This window comes from Balaenoptera physalus, assembly GCF_965194825.1.
Source record: "Balaenoptera physalus genome assembly, chromosome: X".
In the NCBI taxonomy this organism is placed as follows: Eukaryota; Metazoa; Chordata; class Mammalia; order Artiodactyla; family Balaenopteridae; genus Balaenoptera; species Balaenoptera physalus.
Window position 1 is genome coordinate 17,705,552 of NC_138903.1, and position 17,780 is coordinate 17,723,331.

At 46.6% G+C, this 17,780-nt stretch overlaps 2 protein-coding genes across 19 annotated transcripts in view; both read right to left on the reverse strand.

The window, feature by feature from the left end:
- BCLAF3 (BCLAF1 and THRAP3 family member 3) overlaps nt 1-8,416 on the reverse strand; it is an 82,630-nt gene extending 74,214 nt beyond the window's left edge. Inside the window, exons 1-2 of one of the 3 annotated variants that reach the window (XM_082447063.1) lie at nt 8,351-8,416; nt 1,423-1,487 (exon numbers count right to left, since the gene is read on the reverse strand). Coding sequence is in view for 1 of the 3 variants with exons in the window: in XM_082447069.1 (XP_082303195.1) it covers nt 1,423-1,433 (11 nt within the window). In the remaining 2 variants the exon portion in view is untranslated. Of the gene's footprint in view, nt 1-1,422; nt 1,488-8,350 lie in introns of those variants that run through there. The other 2 variants (XM_082447069.1, XM_082447067.1) reach the window with 2 other exon arrangements.
- The window catches only part of MAP7D2 (MAP7 domain containing 2), a 105,748-nt gene continuing 89,620 nt past the window's right edge, over nt 1,653-17,780 (reverse strand). For all 16 annotated transcript variants that reach the window (XM_082447028.1, XM_082447032.1, XM_082447021.1 and 13 more), the window contains 7 exons: nt 11,648-11,873; nt 10,792-10,896; nt 9,779-9,835; nt 9,249-9,327; nt 8,351-8,537; nt 4,921-5,196; nt 1,653-3,178 (listed from right to left, as the gene is read on the reverse strand). In XM_082447028.1, coding sequence (XP_082303154.1) covers nt 4,947-5,196; nt 8,351-8,537; nt 9,249-9,327; nt 9,779-9,835; nt 10,792-10,896; nt 11,648-11,873 — 904 coding nt within the window. In that variant the 3' untranslated portion in view covers nt 1,653-3,178; nt 4,921-4,946. The remainder of the gene's footprint in view (nt 3,179-4,920; nt 5,197-8,350; nt 8,538-9,248; nt 9,328-9,778; nt 9,836-10,791; nt 10,897-11,647; nt 11,874-17,780) is intronic.

Here is a 17,780-nt window from a genome sequence, read left to right on the forward strand (position 1 = left end):
AATCCCTGGTCGGGGAACTGAGATCCTGCAAGCTGTGTGGCAGGGCCAAAAAAAACCAAAAAACAAAAAGACTATACTGTTTTAATTATGGAAGTTTTACCATATATTTGATGGCTTGTTGGGGGAAGCCTCCCTTTTAAAAAACTCACTTTATAAGTTTCTTAGCTTTGTGTTCATTTTCTTACATGACCTGTACAATTACATCTTTTTTTTTTGGCCACGCAGCACAGCTTGTGGGATCTTAGTTCCCTGACCAGGGATCAAACTTGGGCCCTTGGCAGTGAAAGCACCGAGTCTAACCACTGGACTGCCAGGGAATTCCTGTACAGTTATATTTTCAAGTTGCAAAACAGAAATCCCATAGAGTGGAACTTCATTTAATTTACACAAATGTGAGGGTGGGTCACCTACTCATCTTCTTCGGGTGTGTAGGTTTTCCCATTCAGGGGACATGGCGTGTCTTTCCATTTACATCTATTCTTATGTCCCCTGGTCAAGTTTTAGACAAAGCTTGTTCTTTCTAGGAATTTTAGAGTTTTTTTAGGATCCATTTTCTGTTTACTTTTAATGTGTAAGAAAACTATCGATTTTTCTTCACTTAGTGGTTAGCTCCCCTGTGGAACTATTCTGAGTTTCCCAGTTGTTTCCCATGGATTCCCCACAAAAAGACTATCTGTAAAGGTTTCTCTTTTCTAATGTTCCTAAGAGCTCTCGCTCCATTTTCTTATATAATTGTGCTTTCTGAGTGATGCTAAAGAGTGGGGATGCAGGTCACTCAGTGTTGTGCCCCAATGTAATGGATATAACAACTCTAGAAACAAGCTAGTTCTTTACACTTGCTTTCCAAATGAAAAAAAATTACAAAAGCATTTGACTAATAGGAAACCTGTATATACTAAGAAAAATTTAGAATGTTCACAAAATAGAAATTGCTCTTAGGAGTGACTAGACATTCACTATGACACTCTGGCCAGAGCTCATGATGACACAAGCTACTTATAATGCTGCTGTCAAAGGCCAGCACGTGGAAAAAATGAGGATGTCCACTCGTGTGCCCTCACCAGAGGCTTTGTCATCAGAGCTGGGGACAGCTGCGTTAACTAGGCCCTCGGCTTCGGAGGTGGCAGCCCAGCAGTTACCACAAGGATCTGACATCCCCATTCCAGTCCTGGCCCTCCTGGCTCCTGGTCTTGGCTCATATTGTCTCCCAGGCGGTAGACAAGCCATGATTTAGATACAGAAAAAAAGTTGGTGTGGGTTTCAGCTTACTGGAAAACAGGGATCACCATTCCCATTATAATTCTGTTTAAATGCCAGATTGCTCTACGGAATGTTTTTGGAGATTACACTAAGGTTAACTGCATCTTAGCTAGCTAGCAGTCCCTCGCATCAGTGGTATGAAAGTACAGCAACTTTACTTACAAGTTCATCATGTCCTGGGACAGCTCATCACTGAAGCTTATTTCCACAGTTGGTTTCACTTGGAACTGGCAATAGAGGAATTTTAATGAGTTAGACAGGGAAAGGACCACCCACACAGGATTTAAAATTTTTTTTCCAAATAGGTTTTCAAAAATCTGGTATCTGGTTTGGTTTCAGCACATTTTTTTCATCGAGCCTACAGAAGCAAACAAAGCACTAGCACGCCATCAGACTCTTCAATGAAAATGTATTTCACGGTAACACAAGGTACACATCGTGCAAATGAGGCATCACCAGGATCACAATGGTGCTGTGAGGTACAACGGATTGCAAGAAAACAGACATTTAGCAAAATAGGGCTATAAGAAAGATGGCAAGGCGTTTTTTTGAAAGTCAGACCATGCTATCATTTTCTATGTGCTTGTCATAAAAGGGATTTTCCCCAATATTCATCAAGATCCACGGCACTGTATTATTGGAGGCATGTATTTTATTTAGTATATACACATACACAAACGTACACAGTTTCCATAACTAATACAGTCTTACACTGTAGCTGGTTTTAAGAGCACATGAACAAGATTACTATGGAGACTGTTTTGTATCTCCTGGTTGCAAACCTCAGTCAGAATTATGGATCTTTCCAAACTCTTTATTGTACAAGACAAAAAAAAAAAGGTTTCAAAGAAGAAAAGGTTATTTTAATCTGAAAGTCACATTTCACCACAAGAAATGAAGAAAACACATTATTATATGGCATAAAACGTGTAAAGTATACATTCTACCGTCATTTGTCCCCCGTCCAGATGTTTTTATGTTCAAGCCTGTTCAAGTGACATATTGGGTCCAGTTCAGGGGCCCCTGTCTCAGAGCACTATGCTTTTCATTTGTACCTGGTTTTATTAGAGTAAACAAACAAACAAAAGCCCCAAGAGCCAAGAGAAAAACAACAGCAACAACATGAAAAGCAACCACCTGGGCAGGAGGTGCACAATTCATTCAGTCCAGAAGCCACTTGAAGGTCTGGAGTGACTACAGCTTGGAGGATTTAAGGTACAACATGAAAAGGTCCTTGGAGATTCAGGTGCCCAAGTCTGGAGGAATACGCCTAAGAGAGCAAACAGACTTCCACGCGGTTCACTGGCTCCCTTACTCAGCCAGACTCACTCCGCTAGCCGCCCAAGGAGCAATGGGGGGCAACACATTTTGCAGGTGGCTAAGTCTAATAATAAAACACGGCTTCTTGATAGTAACTTCCAACAAAGAAACCCCAGAGATGGGGGAAATGTTCCAGAATTTCTTCTCCTTCTAAACACAGACAGGGAGATATGCAGCCCAAGTTTTCAGTATATGTTTAAGTAGAGTCTGGGTAAATGTCTAGGATATTTACAAGAAAAGACATCTAAATGTTTATATGCTCCAAGTCTGGGGATAAGAATGGTTATAAGGTGACTTTCCAAGCCGAAATCACACGGGTTATTCAGAGGATCACTATGATAATAGAGTACAGGAAGTGCTTTATCAGCAGCTGAAGCTCATAAATAGAAATGTAACATGGAACTCTGCTAAAGCCCGACAAGGCCAACGTCTCAAGGGTCTACTGAGAGTGGCCAGCATTTGACATACTAAGTAGGAATACAGTTACATTTTGATTTAATAGTTTGGAATCCAGCGGTTAAGGACGACAGAAGCTTCTTCAGAGGGCCGGCAGCTCAGATTTGACTACCAGCAGCTTCATGGGTTCTCCAAACGCCACCTGTGGCAATTCAAAACCAAAATCAGGTGAAACCAATGGAGAGACAGTATTTTGCAAGTTGTAGCATCTATTCTCTCTCACTAAAATGATCACAGTGTGGGACTTTCTACCTTCTTGGTAATTGCTTTTTCCTTGGCTTATAGAGTCTCTCAACGGAAGTGCTGCAGCATTTTGTGTAGGACTATTCTTTTAGGGGGTCAAATTTTCTTTACGCGGGACTGTCCTAAAACCTGCAGGACGTTTAATGTCGCAAATGCCAGTGCTGCCTCCAGCCACTGTGACAACCACCCACAACACCTTTCCAAACACATTTCCAGTGGGGGCGTTGCCACCTCTGGCTGAGAAGAATTTGATAACTAGACTTATATGACAGATGAAAATATACAAGCAGTATGAATACAATTATTTAGTCAAGATTTTTTTTGGACAGGGATTTTGCACTTCTTTTAGTTAGAAATGTAGGAAATAGATTTGAGAAGCCATGAACACTCTTCTAAGTTTTGTGGATTTTCTGGTCCTTAACTGATAGTGAGGTCAGTGAACCGAAGGGTGCAAGGTATGCTAACAGCAAGAGAAATCTCTTACTAAATATTAATCCATGTAACTGTCAGGGAAAGAGAATACTCAGGTGAATTTTTTAAAGTGTCCAAGAAGGCAGCTGCTCTTCCAAACCAGGGATATGGTTTATTCTAAAAACTGCCTGTCATGCATTCCATCTCATGTGTGAAAGGACCACAACTGCTTCCCCTAGAGCCAAGAGAAGCAAACTCCAAAAATGCACTGTCTACAGCCAACAGCTGAGGTCAGGTAGAAATAAGTATACGAGACATTGTGACCTCGGCCGTGTGACCTCCCCAACCTGTTTCCTCATTTGAGAAATAGAAAGGTTGGACTAAATCATATCAGTTATTGAAGTTCTATTATAGGAGTGGAATATCATAAAAAATAAGGTGACTGAGATAATGCTGAGAATAGAAAAATTTAAGTCTAAAATGGGAGGAGCAATTGGAACTAAGTTATGAAAGTATTTGATGACAGATTCTAATTATGTTTTTCATCATTCAAAAATAAGCCCCAAACTGAAGCAAATCCAGTATGAGGTGAGTATAACTAAGTACACACAAATCCAGTGTTTATAACCCATAGATATATCTTACTCAAACAAGAAGCTTCTAGAAGCACTTCGGCAAGAAAAAAAGGCCAAAGGCGGGGAACGCTTCAGGGCACAAACTTCAGTTCTTCCCCCCCTTACTCCTTCAGGTATGAGCCAAGAACAGATGTTTGCTTTGAAAGAATCCAGAGGAAGTCAACAGAACAGCAAACCATTTAGCCCAACACTCACCAATGTATACAAGTGATTCTAGATAGGATGTGGGATGTCACTGAATAAAACTAGGGGGGAAGTTCATTTTATTAACACTACCTTGCACCACTATTACAGCATTCTCTCTTTGTCTGTAAAAAGTTGCTACTTGAGACAGATGGTTGGTCAAACTTTTAGCCAGTGCTTCTACATGCACCCCCTGCCCCGAACAGCAGGGGTGGGCACGCTGGGGTGGCGCAGAAGGCTCTCAGATGAGGATTCACTTGAAATCCATCTCAATTCTTGTACATACCATGAGTCCACATTTGTTTGCTTTTTGTAAAAATAAAACTGACTAGGAGGCTGAGTGACGTTTATCTTATCTTCACAAACCCCAGTTGGAGAGTTACAGATTTAGACTATCATCAAAAGACTGTACCTTTCATTAAAGAGATGTTGTATTTGTCAACAGAAGGTGTTCAGAGTATTTTCTTGGCCAGGACTGTTAAATCCTTCGATCAGGTTTTTGTTACAGTCATCCAGGCTGAGATTTTCACTGGATCTCTTGGGGAAAATGGGGGGGCCAGTGAAATCTAAGAGATCTTGAAGTGCTCGGGCATTACCAGTTCCATTTTGGTCCAGAGATACCCCAGGAATCATTTCACTCACTGGTGAAAATTCTGGGATAGAGATAAGCTCTTCTTTTGAAACAGGACTGGAGGGGGAGGGGGAGAGAGGGAGGGAGAGAGAGAGATGGAGAGATAGACAGACAAACTATTAATTCTATTTGTCATATTTTGTTATACTACTCTTCTTTTCTAGAGAAGATGGATTTAGAGCCAGAGTTTGTGTGTAACACATTATGAAAGATACAAGTTAGTTCAAGTCTGAGACACTGACAGAAGGGAAGCGGATTTGAGACAGGAGGGAAGGGAGCAGGGCACAACCTTTAAAAAAATGACATAGCCCTTGAGGATACAAAAACTGGTTAGAACCGATTAGACCCAGGATGGTGGAAGATTCGACTTCCCTTAGACCCTGAGCCTCATTATACCCTCATTATAATTCATTAGCATATGCTAAAGGACAACGCACAGGCGCCATGAGAGTTCCGAGGCTGACCATAAAAGGCCAAAAAGTAGGCGGTGGCCCAATTCCTGGAAATCCCCACCCCCTCTCCAAAAGAGTTGGAATAATCCTCACACTTGTTAGCGTATGAAATTACCCAGCCCATAAAAACCAACCCCGCCATATTTCAGGGTCACTCTTGCCTTTTGAGACTGACCGTATTCTGTCTATGGAACGTGCATCTCCCAGGGCCTCTCACCTTCTGAGATGGCCTGCACTCTGTCTCTGGAGTGTGTATCTCCCTAAATAAACTGGCTTTCCCACTTAGTTCTTGGGGCAGAGCCCCCTTGTCTGCCCACTTGTATCCCTCACAAGCGTTCTATATTAATAAATCTACTTCTTGCCTATCACTTTGCCTCTCGCTGAATTCCTTCTGCGCTGAGACATAAAGAACCTGAGCTTCATTAAGTCCTGAGACCAGGTGTGCGATTTCAATTAAAATACGGTGGGTTTGAGTCCCAGCCCATGGGTTCAAGTCCCATCTGAGGTGTGTGGTTTCAGATTGAGCATGGCTGCGAAGGCCAAGCTCACGCTGCCCATGGGAAGAAAGTAAAAACCCGCAGGCACCAGCGCACTACTACAGAGAAGCCAAGCACTTCCAAAACCCTTAAAATGGGAAATGCAAACAGAGCCAATGCCAGAAGCTGAAAGTGAGCTGAAGGTGGGGGGGGGGGGTCTAATCACCACGGGGTGCCTTGGTGCAGCCTCTCTCTATCAGCACCGCCTCTGGGGAGCAGCTTTCCCTCCCCAGACCTCACTTTCCTCCGCTGCAAAATGCAATCAACAAGCGTTTCTCCCCCCAGGCGACCACACGGGGAAGACTTTGTGGGAGCCACCTGGAGGATATGCTCAGCTGAGGCCAGGAACGTCGTTAGCAAGGACCCCCGCCACCCACCCGGCCACCTGCAGAGCCGATCTCTCCCACGGCGCCCTCGCTAAAGTGAGGCTTCCACTCCCCCGTCCCCCCCACCCCACCCCCGCGGGCCTCGTCTCTCTCTCTCTCCTCTCCCTAGAGGTGGAAGGAGGAGTTTCTCGTAGTGTGTCAACCAGAGGCCTAGCTCAGATGAGTGGTGGGCTGGGATCTGAGGTCCCCTCACCAGGAGTCTCTCTGAACAGCCAGAGTAGGGCTGCTGTCAGGTTTGTCTGGTTTTTTTTTCTTCCTCCATAAGAGCTTAGAGAAGAATCTAGAAAAACGAGTTGAACTGCAGAAGCTCAGATGATCTGTCTCCCTCACACTGAGCCTAGTTAAGGGGCAGCAGCTGACCTGACGCCACTTCTGGTGGCCAGAGCCTGGGCAAACTGCTTCATTAGTGGGAACACCCGCCCCATCTCCGCCTTGCCCACCTCCATTCCCAGGGTTTGAACAGCTGGTCAGAGCAGGCGGAGGACAGAATGGCGCCACGAGCTTGGGCGCTGCCCCCAGGAGTCACCCTTCTCCAGTACAGAGGTGGCCACACCAAGAACGCAGTGCACACACAAAGCTCCTTCACTTCCTTGAACCATGGCCAGTGCCAGGTCTTGTCCCGCTCCCCCACCCACCCAGAGGCAGAAAGAATAAGCACAACTGCCTCAACATGGCGGCGGGAGGTATTGTGTTATCCTTTAAGACGCCCCAGCAGTTCCCTGTCCCCCTGGGGGCAGAGTGGCACCACTTACAGGAAGTCTGCCACGACAGTGGCGGGTGGTGGCAAGGCCTGAGGAGGCCCTACTCTCAGGCTGCGCAGGACTCGCTCTCCTGGTGACGGAGCAGCTGGACCCTGGGTTTTCCCATATCTGGCTCAAGGCCAGGGTGCACGAGCTGGGATATTTACAGTCAGTGTGCCCTGGGAAAGGCTCTGCTCCCCACCTGCCTCCCCCCAGACTGAGGCTGAGTATTCACAGGCAAGGAGAGAAGTGTAAGCTCCGGCAGGCTGGAGCTCTGGCAGAGCTTGTGCAAAATACTGGCATTCCCTCCTGTCACAGAGAGGACCCCCAGCCCGACTGCCCTGCACTGCACTGTTCCAGCGCCTCTGCCCCAACCCCGGGCTAACTGAGCTCTCCTTTGGTCCAGGATTAATTTGCCAGGCAATGTTATCCACAAACATATACCAGTTAAGAATTCCTTAAGTTGTTAGGATCTGAAAGCAAATTAGTTCCTTTATCAAGTTTCCAATGACAAGTTTACTTAAACATGAGACACTGGACACAGTGAGTGGGCCCTTTTGGTGCCCCACCCAGATCCCCTTTACCTGTGGTTGCGCCCACCCCCCAGCTGCTATGGGCTCACAGCTGCTACCCTTCCTCTGGACAATTGCCTTTGGCTGATGGGAGCATCCCCACCCTGGGTGCTCCACAGTCGATGGCTGACAAACACAGTGCCATGAAGGCCGCCTCCCTTACTGCAGTCAGACCTCTCTCTGGTGGAAATCCATCCTCCAGAGCTCCACTGGGACCAGCTGAGACCAGATCCTTGCTTAGTGACTCCCCCTGCCCAATCCTGCTTCCCTCCCTCCCCTTTCTCCTGAGAGCTCTCTTCTGATAAATCCCATGCCCTAGAATCCCTGTCCCAGGCTCTGTTTCTAGGGAACTCAACCCAAAACATGGATATTAATTATACCACTGTTAGCTTTCCTGAATGGCAACCGTGCCTACTATAGGTGTGTACAAAGATTTGGGTGTGGAAAAGATGAAGAAATCAACTAAGAGGTGGTGGAGGTATCTGGGGAAGACATGAGGCTCAAATGCAAAAGCAATGGACTTACCTCACATCCATAGACTGAACTTCTTCGGTTGAATCATCCAGACTGTTTGATTTCCCATCAAGGGTGTCCAGATGAACAAGTCCCCCACCTGGTTTAAGTCCATTAGCAAAAACATCCTGGGGGAAAGTCTCTGGGGCAGCACGTTCCACACCATTAACTTCCTGGCAGGTGTTCAAGCCATTGATTTCTGATGGAGAACACAAAGTCATTCTGTCAATCATAAAATATCCCAAACAATGAAATAACAGGGGAAATATCTATAGACGCAATGAATCCTCTACTTTACCAACAATGCAATATCTTTTGTAAAAAGAACCCCATGTAGTCACCTTCCCAGCGGGAAGAGATGACAAATGACATCATCAGTGTCTGTGCAGGGCTCATGACCCACCCGGGGTCATATGCTGTCATATGCTGTACAGGTCCCCAGGCTCTTGAGCCACAAGGCTAAAGAGAAATGTGAAGAGTGACTCTGAGATGGGTATGCGTTTTCTGACTTTGGCTGCCACGAAATAGTCCAACCTGAGGAGCTTTAAGTATACATGATAGAAAAGAGCTGGACTATCCAGAACTCTGGAAGGCAGAAGAAACTGCCGTAGAACAGCAGGGTCAGTTCTTCATAGAACCTGACCAGCAATTAAGCTTCCCGGAAAGCAGGCCGGCCAGCAGATGGCCTGGCTCTGGCACTGGGATTATTAGAGCAACTGAGGAACCCGCCGGTTTCCAAGTGGACCTGACAGACCTGTGCTGGAGATGGAAACTCCACAGGGGAGGGGAAAGTGCACAGGCCCCTTCCAGTAATAAAGCTCTTAGGACCCGTGGGTGCTAGCCCCACAGGAAGCGCCATGAGCCCTCACCTCCTGAAAGGAAGAACCTAAGAACCAGACCTCACGCTCACCTATTTTGTTGGGGACAACTGGTTTTGTCTTATTTTCCACACACACAGCAGGCTGAAGCTCCACTTTCGGGTCTTCTTTCTGAAAACAAATAGAGGGAAGGTTGGCTTTATGTAGAAAGATAAGTGCTTTTGAAAAGTATCAGAGGATATTTGGAACCATGCTGGGCCAAGTGTCTGTTCCACGGTAATTCTTTGAATTTTCTGAGGTTAGTACAAATCAGCTGTGTTTCCCTTATTAATATGCCACCATTCTCTTTTTTTATCTGTGGACTATAATGCTTCTCCCTGCATCCCTACCACCACTTCCCTGAGGACATTTTTTGTTATCACCCCGTCTCTGAAATTCCTCTCTTAGACTCCTCTTTCCTTTCAGGGACCTACAGCCTCCTTAATCTAGCCAGGAACAAAGCAAGGAAGAGCCCATTTTTTTCTGGGTAATCCTCTCTGAGACCTACAACGTCACTGAATATATCCCACCATTCTGTTCTTCTCAGTACATGAATTATGAAAATGGTACTCTGAATGCCTACCTTCACTTCCAGAGACACATCACTCTTCCTTGTTCTCTTCATAATTTCATCTATTCTCTGGGAACCAAAAAGAACCAGGTAAGAGAACTACAAGACCAAAAACATATACAAGTAAGCCAGGTCTATATGCAATTTCACATTCCTCACAAAACTTGTAAAAAAGAAACATCAGCAGAGGATAATGTGTATCGAAAGGTTTTCCATTGATTTTGCAGACATACACCTCTGCCATACGAACAAGGTCAAATGCTTAAGGAGTGAACTAGTAAGTATCTAGAATCAACAATTTATAGCCCATCTTTCTCCTTCCTCTCCTTAAGTTACCTAGAAATCACCAAATCACTACCTGTCATTCAAGAGGACCACCCTAAAGAAAGCCAAGCTGAGGTGCAGAAGGGGAGGCTACAGACGGGACACCATGAGAATGGAGCTTTATAATCAGCCTCCTTAAACCCTTTACCCGTCATTAAACGGCCTAAACACCCCCATTAAAAGACAAAAACTGTCAAACTGGATTAAAATAACAAATCCTGACTAGATGCTGTTTATAAGAGGCACATTTATAAGGACACACATAGGTTCAAAGTGAAAAAATTTATCATGCAGGCGCTAATCATAAAAGGGCTGACAAAGTAGACTTTAAGAAATATTACTAGAGCTAAAGAAGGACGTTTCATAATGATAAAAGGGTCAATTCAATGGGAAAATTTAATAATTTGAAATATAAATCCACCTAACAGTAGAGCTTCAAATTATGTATATAAAAACAAAAATGTATAGAACTGGAAGGAGTAATGGAGAAATACATAATCACAGATGGAGCTTTCAATACCCCTCTCTCAGTAAAAGAAAGAACAAGATGACAGAAAACTAATAAAGACACAACAGTATGATCAACGAAATCAACCTAAATAACAATTTTAAGAGCACCGTACCCAACAACTGCAGAACGTAACTGGACTCACTTCCTGTCCCTGCCTCACCCTAAGTACTCCTGATCCCTTAGCCCTTACCTTCTTCCTCTCCAGTCGCTCCTGTTCAATCTGTAGCATGATCTGCTCTCTTTCTAGACGCATCTGTTTAGCTGCCTCCTGGGCCTTTGCTTCTGCTGCTTCCTTCTGGTAGAAGCATGTAAAAGAAGGGATAGGCTTTACTAAGCTAAAGAAAACGCTCGTTCATTCCCTGGGGGTTGCACCTATTCCTCCATCTCATCATCCACCCCAAAGTGGGTGCTGCTCCAATATTCAATGTGGATTTACACAGCCTGCTCTATGACACGGCAGACATGGTTGGGTCTCACTCATATGACCTCGGTGCACCATGCAAATCACCTGCAGACAGTCTGCATACAAGGTCAAGGTCTTTTTGTGTCTGAGGGTAGTCTCTGGCCATGAGTATGCATGTGGCTAGAAATTTCAGGAAGTTAATTTCCCCTCAGTAACCTTCAACCATAAGGGGCAGGACTTGGAAGACAAATAACCTAGTTTCCTCACCACTCAGGGGGATAATTCTAAGGCATGGTCCACAGTCTCTCAGAGAGTTCCATAGGGAGCAAGTTCCAGCTGCCCACAGTAACCCACTCACCAATGTGCTTTCCTCTCACTTCCCTACCAGCTTCCTGCGATCATCTCCCAAATAAACTACTGGCACCCAAGTTCTCAGCCAGGGTCTGCCTTCGGGGGAACCCAAACGGACATACAGCAAATATTACCAACTTCACTTCTGTTGCCCAAAGTAACTCATATTTATTAACTAGCCCAGCTAAAGAAAAACTTCAAGTAAACATTATGAGTCATCCAAATTTAACTAATTTTACCTAATACTAACTAAGGCCCTTAAGGAAAGTCTATATAAAGACCTGCACAGTACCTGCTTTTCAATCATGGCCTTTTCCTGCTTTTCTTTTTCTTGTTTTTCCTTTTCTTGCTCTTCTTTCAACAGCAGCTCCTCCTTGGCCCTCCGCTTGGCCTCCTCTGCCGCCTTCCTTTTCTCTTCTTCCTCCTGCCGCTTCTTTTCCTCTTCCTGCTTACGGGCTGCTTCTTCTAGGCGAGGTCTTTCCTCCTCTGCCTTTCTTTGCAATTCCTCTCTCTCCAGCCTTTTCAGAACATAACTGATGTTAGAAGACAACGACGAAGTGCCGAAAAGGTAAACTACCAAGAGCTGTGTGCCAACAGCAGAGCATAGCACGTGACACTGTCACAGACACATGCATGTGAGTTAGCACCCACCTAAGAAAACGACTCATCCTTCCCAGAAAGCTGCTCCAGTCCATACGGTTACCAACAAAATATTAACCAGGGTGGACTTTAAATTCTGTGATACCCAGAGTAATAATGTATTGATTTGTGAACAGACTGTAATGAAGACACAGATGTTCCCTAGCCAATTTACAAATGACCACAGACCCATCATTCTTATTTAATGAGAATTCCTTAAAAGCTGAGTAGGATAAATATTTAAAACCAACTTAAACGCACTACCAAATGTAAAATGGATAGTTAGTGGGAAGCAGCCGCATAGCACAGGGAGATCAGTTCGGTGCTTTGTGTCCACCTAGAGGGGTGGGATAGGGAGGGTGGGAGGGAGACGCAAGAGGGAGGGGATATGGGGATATATGTATATGTATACGTATAGCTGATTCACTTTGTTATACAGCAGAAACTAACACACCATTGTAAAGCAATTATACTCCAATAAAGATGTTAAAAAAAAAACCAACTTAAGCTAGAAAAACAAAACAAAACAAAAACCTCGAAGTGTCTCAGTGGTCCCGTCTGTGCCAGTCAGCAATTTGAGAGCAGTCACTAGGAGCTCAAAAAGTTCACTTTGGTTTTAATTAGTATGTGACTTCTGAAGCAGCAAATGGAAGAAAATGCTCAACAGAAACTTGACATTTAAGGAATTAAAGCATCTATTTTCCATTTATTTTGGCATTCTTTAAAAAAAAATTTTTAGCTTTTATTCTTTGCTAAATGAAAATTAAATGGCATTTAGACATTTTTCATCCACAGATGAATGGTCAGCGATGTAACGATAAAGAGCTTAAGCAGTGAGGGAAAACTCTGTAAAGTCTAAGTGCTTGTTTTTACGTTTCTAACGTTCTTCCTGCTCACGTGTGTCACTTTCCTCTTCTATGAAAAAATGTGGATAACTATACTCATTTTGCAGTGAGTTACTGACTGGCAATGTGCCACACGGGCAAGACCAAGACTGCATTCTGACTGTGCCACTTGCTGTGTGACCCTTCCTTGGAAAGTCACTCAACATTTCTGACGCCCATTTAAAAAAAATGGGAATAGCTATATTACTGGCTCCTCGACATCACTGTGGGAATTAAATGAGATAATGCATGGGAAGCACTTAGCACAATGCCTGGTCCTGGGCAGATTCTCAAATGCTAGTTTGTTTTACAATTTAAAATGAACGCTCTCTTCAATTCCCAGTGTCCTTTTAAGCGCGTCTATAAACCTGTATGTTTTTCAGAAATTACCTTTATTTGGAAGCATGTATCACTGGCTTACTGGGGCGCTGGTATATTGTTATAAATGATCAAGACTTAAAAACAACATCCTTCCACCCTAACGGTTGGCTTCAGGAATCACGGAGGCAATTAGCCTATGCGCCACCAAAGAAATATTTTAAAAGGTAAAAAAATACACAAAGACATTAGCCTAAAACTACAATGGGACATGACAAGTATTCTATGTTCGCAGAGGGTGCAGTGCCTAAAAGCTGGAACAACTGAAATTACTAACAAATATTCTGGAGAACTTTGGAGAAGAGCATTATGGGGTCTAGTCAGAAAGAAACTCACCAGTTCTTAGATTCCTCAATGAAAGACTAGGATGCCCAACACAGGATTATAAAAACCGGATGTGTCAATAACAAAACTTCTCCCAAGGTTAATCAGAGCACTGTTTTAGTATTTCTCTCTCTTTTAAGGAGCCAGTTGTGACTGTCTCAGAGAAGTTAATACACAAAGGAGACGTATATAAATTGACCCACAAGCTACTTCATCCTTAGGATCTGAAAAGCCACTCGGTTTCTTCCGTTTTACCATGAGGACTTCAGAGGTGCCCGATGCATAGCCATGCAGTAACGCATCCTCTTAGCCCCTAGGTCTCCATAATCCCCGTCATCACCCACAGCATGAATTCCTCCCCACAGGCCCATAAGCCCCTACAGACAAAATTCCCTCCATTTAACCACACTCTGCTTCCCCCAAAGTAGCTAAGAACTGGCTTTCCCTGTGTGAAACCAAGTCTCTCAAAATTGTCTCCAAGAATAAACATTCTTTCTCTCCCTGCTTAACGAACCAGAGAGGACACGGCTGTGTCATCTCCCTGGTGCCCCTCTGCTGCAGGCAGCCCAACCCCACTGCCCTTGCCGTCATACTGGCTCCCTCCGGAGCTCACCAGACCCACGTGTACTCCTGTCACCCACCCCAAACCTACCCCCCTTCCTCACCAGGTAGAAAGTACCAGAAAACTGTGCACTGTAGTCATCATTCAGTGGCTGCATCCCTCATCCCTGTTCCCGGCCACCAGTGAGGGTCTTCTGTGTAACGACCCCCATCTCTCAACCTCCAGACCTCGGCCCCCTCTCGTCCCACCCTCTCACATTTGCACCATGTCCCTGACACATGTTCAGTCTCGGCTCGTTCAATCTCCGGATGAGTATGTGGGTTTCACTTTCTCCCTTCCTTACGTGCTTAAAAGTTTTCATTTAAAAAAGCTTAACCTTCAATGTCCTAACCTTCCCCTTCTTTGACCTGCCCTCACCCGTCCCTCGCCGCCTTCTCTCCTGACCGGCCCCGGGCAGCTCTGTGCCGTCCCTGCATCCACTCCCTCTTCTCTCAGGGCGCCCAGGCTGCCCAGCCACTCCTGAGCTGTGGGATGGCATGGGGGCCACTCTGGGCCCTCCTGGGTTGTCAACACTGGTTGGAGTAAGGCCCAGACAAGGCCGACTGGTCATCTTTCCCTGGGCCTCAGCCGCCACGCCAGCCATCCATCCTCATCTCCCAGACCCCCAGGGGAACAGTCCAAACCTCCACTTCTCCACCGTCTTCCACATCCTCCTTAGTCGACGGCATCAGCAACCACTTTACAGAGAAGACCGGGGCCACCTGATCTGCGCTTCCTAAACTTCACTCCTCTACAGCATTCCTGCTCAGAAAATGTCCCCTTTCTTCTGCTTAGATGCAAAGGATTATAAATGCCACCAACCACACTATTAATTCCACACTCTCCCGCACCCGAGTTCCTTCCACCGTTCCCCTCTCTTCCTTCCATTGCTTTGCCCTTCTACACGGACCTTCCCACAGCCTGCAAAACACTCAGGCCTCAGGCATCCCAAACAACTCTCCTCAGTCCCCTCTCCCCTACATTCTGCTGAGATTCAGGGCCTCCGCCCTCTCACCTCGGCCAAGCTGCTTATGTCTCCACCCCTCTCCATGATTTCCCCCCAAACCTCCATTCATGTCCTAAACCCCAAGACCAACGGCCTTTCCCCAGCCTCGACACGTCTCGCAGGTGCAGGAGGCATTCGACTTCCCTCCTGGGAGGGCCTGGCTCTCCCTTCCTGACTCGGCCGCCACCCCCCGTGCCGGACGGGCGCTGCCTGCCCAGCTCTTACCCCGACAGCCCACCACCCGGAGGCCCAACCGACGAGCTGCCAGGGCTGAGCGGTGCCAGGACCTCTGCCGGCAGGGCCGGGCCCGGGCCACCTCTGGCACAGACACCGAGCTGCAGCCTGGCTATGCGACCCTGCTGATGGAGGGTGCCTAACTCAACTACCTTTCCACTTGCGCCCACAGCAGCTATCTTAACTTCTCAACGTGACTCATTTTGGAATCCCAGTAAGATCTCTTTGCTTCTAGTTTCTGCCAGTGCCTTCCCCGGGGCGGACCCAGGGTCTAGGGCTTCTTGCTCCAACTCCAAGAATCCTGATTTCTATCTTGGGCCATCCACGAGCCCAGGTGCCGTGCCCTGTTCTGCATGCTTCCAGGAGACCCCCAGGGTCACTGCTAGCGGGGACTGGACCAGCATTTGCCCTTTCTCCGGGCCCAGCTGTCTGGACACCTTGTCAGCCCTTCTGCTCTGAGCAGTCTCGTCCCTGACTCGGATGGCATTTTCCTCACCAGTTTGTGACAGTGATTGGCTTTCCACGGTTTGGCTCAAGTATCTTTATTTTCTCTATATTCTCTCATCTGGCAACTACACTTATGTGGCTTCAACTACTGACTCTTAAGCACAAAACAGGCGTGAGGATGATCTTATTCCAAGAGGTGTCCGCTGTGTTCCAGGCCCTGGTTGTGTGGTACTGTACTTTCTCACCTCCCACGTGGTGCTAGCAAAGCTTCATATTCTGGCAAGAGAGGGGAAAACTGATTTTGGGTCGAGTGTATTGCTCTCATTTTTACCTAGGCCCCAGGCTTCAATTCCATTTCTAATCACCTGGATATCTTGCAGGCACCTTAAAACTTAGTTTATCTACAATCACATGGCTTGTTTTTACCCTCTAAAATCAATTCCTTCTGTCCTTCCTTTATCTGTCATTGGGTGTACCATTCTCCTAAGTGCTTAGAATCAAACCTTGGCGTCGACTTTGAATGGGCCCATTTCGGTTGAACCCGCCTTCTCTCCTCTAGCTCCAGCTCCACCACACTGCGCTGCCTTCTCTTAACCCGCGATTGCAATGGCTTCTCAGTTGGGCCTCTTCCTCCTTCTCTACCTTTCCTGTATGTTTACTGAGCGCCAGCACCAGTGATCCAAAGACTGTATCCCGGCCTTTTAAGGTGCTTAGTTGGGGGAAGTAGGCCTGTGAACAAATGAGGAGGCTCTGTGATCAGCCGACCAGCCGGCCTGGGTGGGTGAAGAGTGGGAGAGGTCTGTTCTCTCCCAGGGGCAGGGCTGGAAAGGCTTGCAGACAGGGAGCAAGGCTTGACCCGAGTCGGAGAATGGAAAATGTGTCTGGTGACAAGGAGCTCGAGGCCACGGGAGGCAGCGTGAAAGCAGATGAGGAGGTGTGGAGCTGCAGGGGACGGGGGTCAGAGCTCAGGAGGGGAGGAGTGGCTGGAGGGGAAGGGAGACGAGAGAGATGCTAGAGGCGGCCGAGACAGACCTGACGGGGGACGGGATACTGAGGAGGAAGGAGAGGGGAAAGTTGAGAGCTGGCTCGGACACTTCTGATCTGGGTGCCTGGAGACATGGAGGACAGAGCTTGTGAAAGGAAAAGGAAGTCTGCGAGAAAGACACTAAGGTGTGCTTTGGAAATGCTCAATTTCAGATGCGTGTGGGACACACTTAAAGGAAAGCATAAAGCAGTTGGAAATACTGCCTGCAGGTTCTAGACCAGTGCTAGCCAATAGACCTTGCTGTGATGAGGGAAACGTTCTAGAGATTTGTGCAGTCCGATATGGTAGCCACTAGCCATGTAGCTACTGAGCATTTGAAATGTGGCCATACGGCTGGGGAACTGAATTGGACTTGATCTTAGTGTACTTCCATTTCGGTGGCCGCCTGGGACTAGAGGCGGTGGTACTGGACAGCACAGGCTCAGGAGGCATCAGTACACATGTGTGATTTAATGCCTCCCTTGTACCAGGAAGTATTGAAGGTTTACAGAGCAAGATGAAATTGGCTTCAGAAATAGATGGTAAAACGAGGCAAAGAAAAGATGAGGGCAGAAAGGGAGATGAGAGCAGAGTTGGGTCAGCACCCCAAATGCTGAGCATGAGGACGCTGTGTGAAATGCGAGCCCCAAACTTTGAAGCCAGAGGAAGCTGGCAGCGCGATGGGGGCACGGGCAGGGCAGGAGGGCGCAGCGCTGCTCGGGAAGGGCTTGTCAGGTGAAGCTGGCCAAGGACTGAGGGCTGGGCGCCCAGGTGATGCGTGAGGGGCTGAGCGGGAGACAGAGGAGACTGAGAAGGAGAAGCCAGAGAAGCAAGGGCAAGCGCGACACGGTCAAAGCCAACCAAGAAATGGATTAGGAGTCTGGCAAT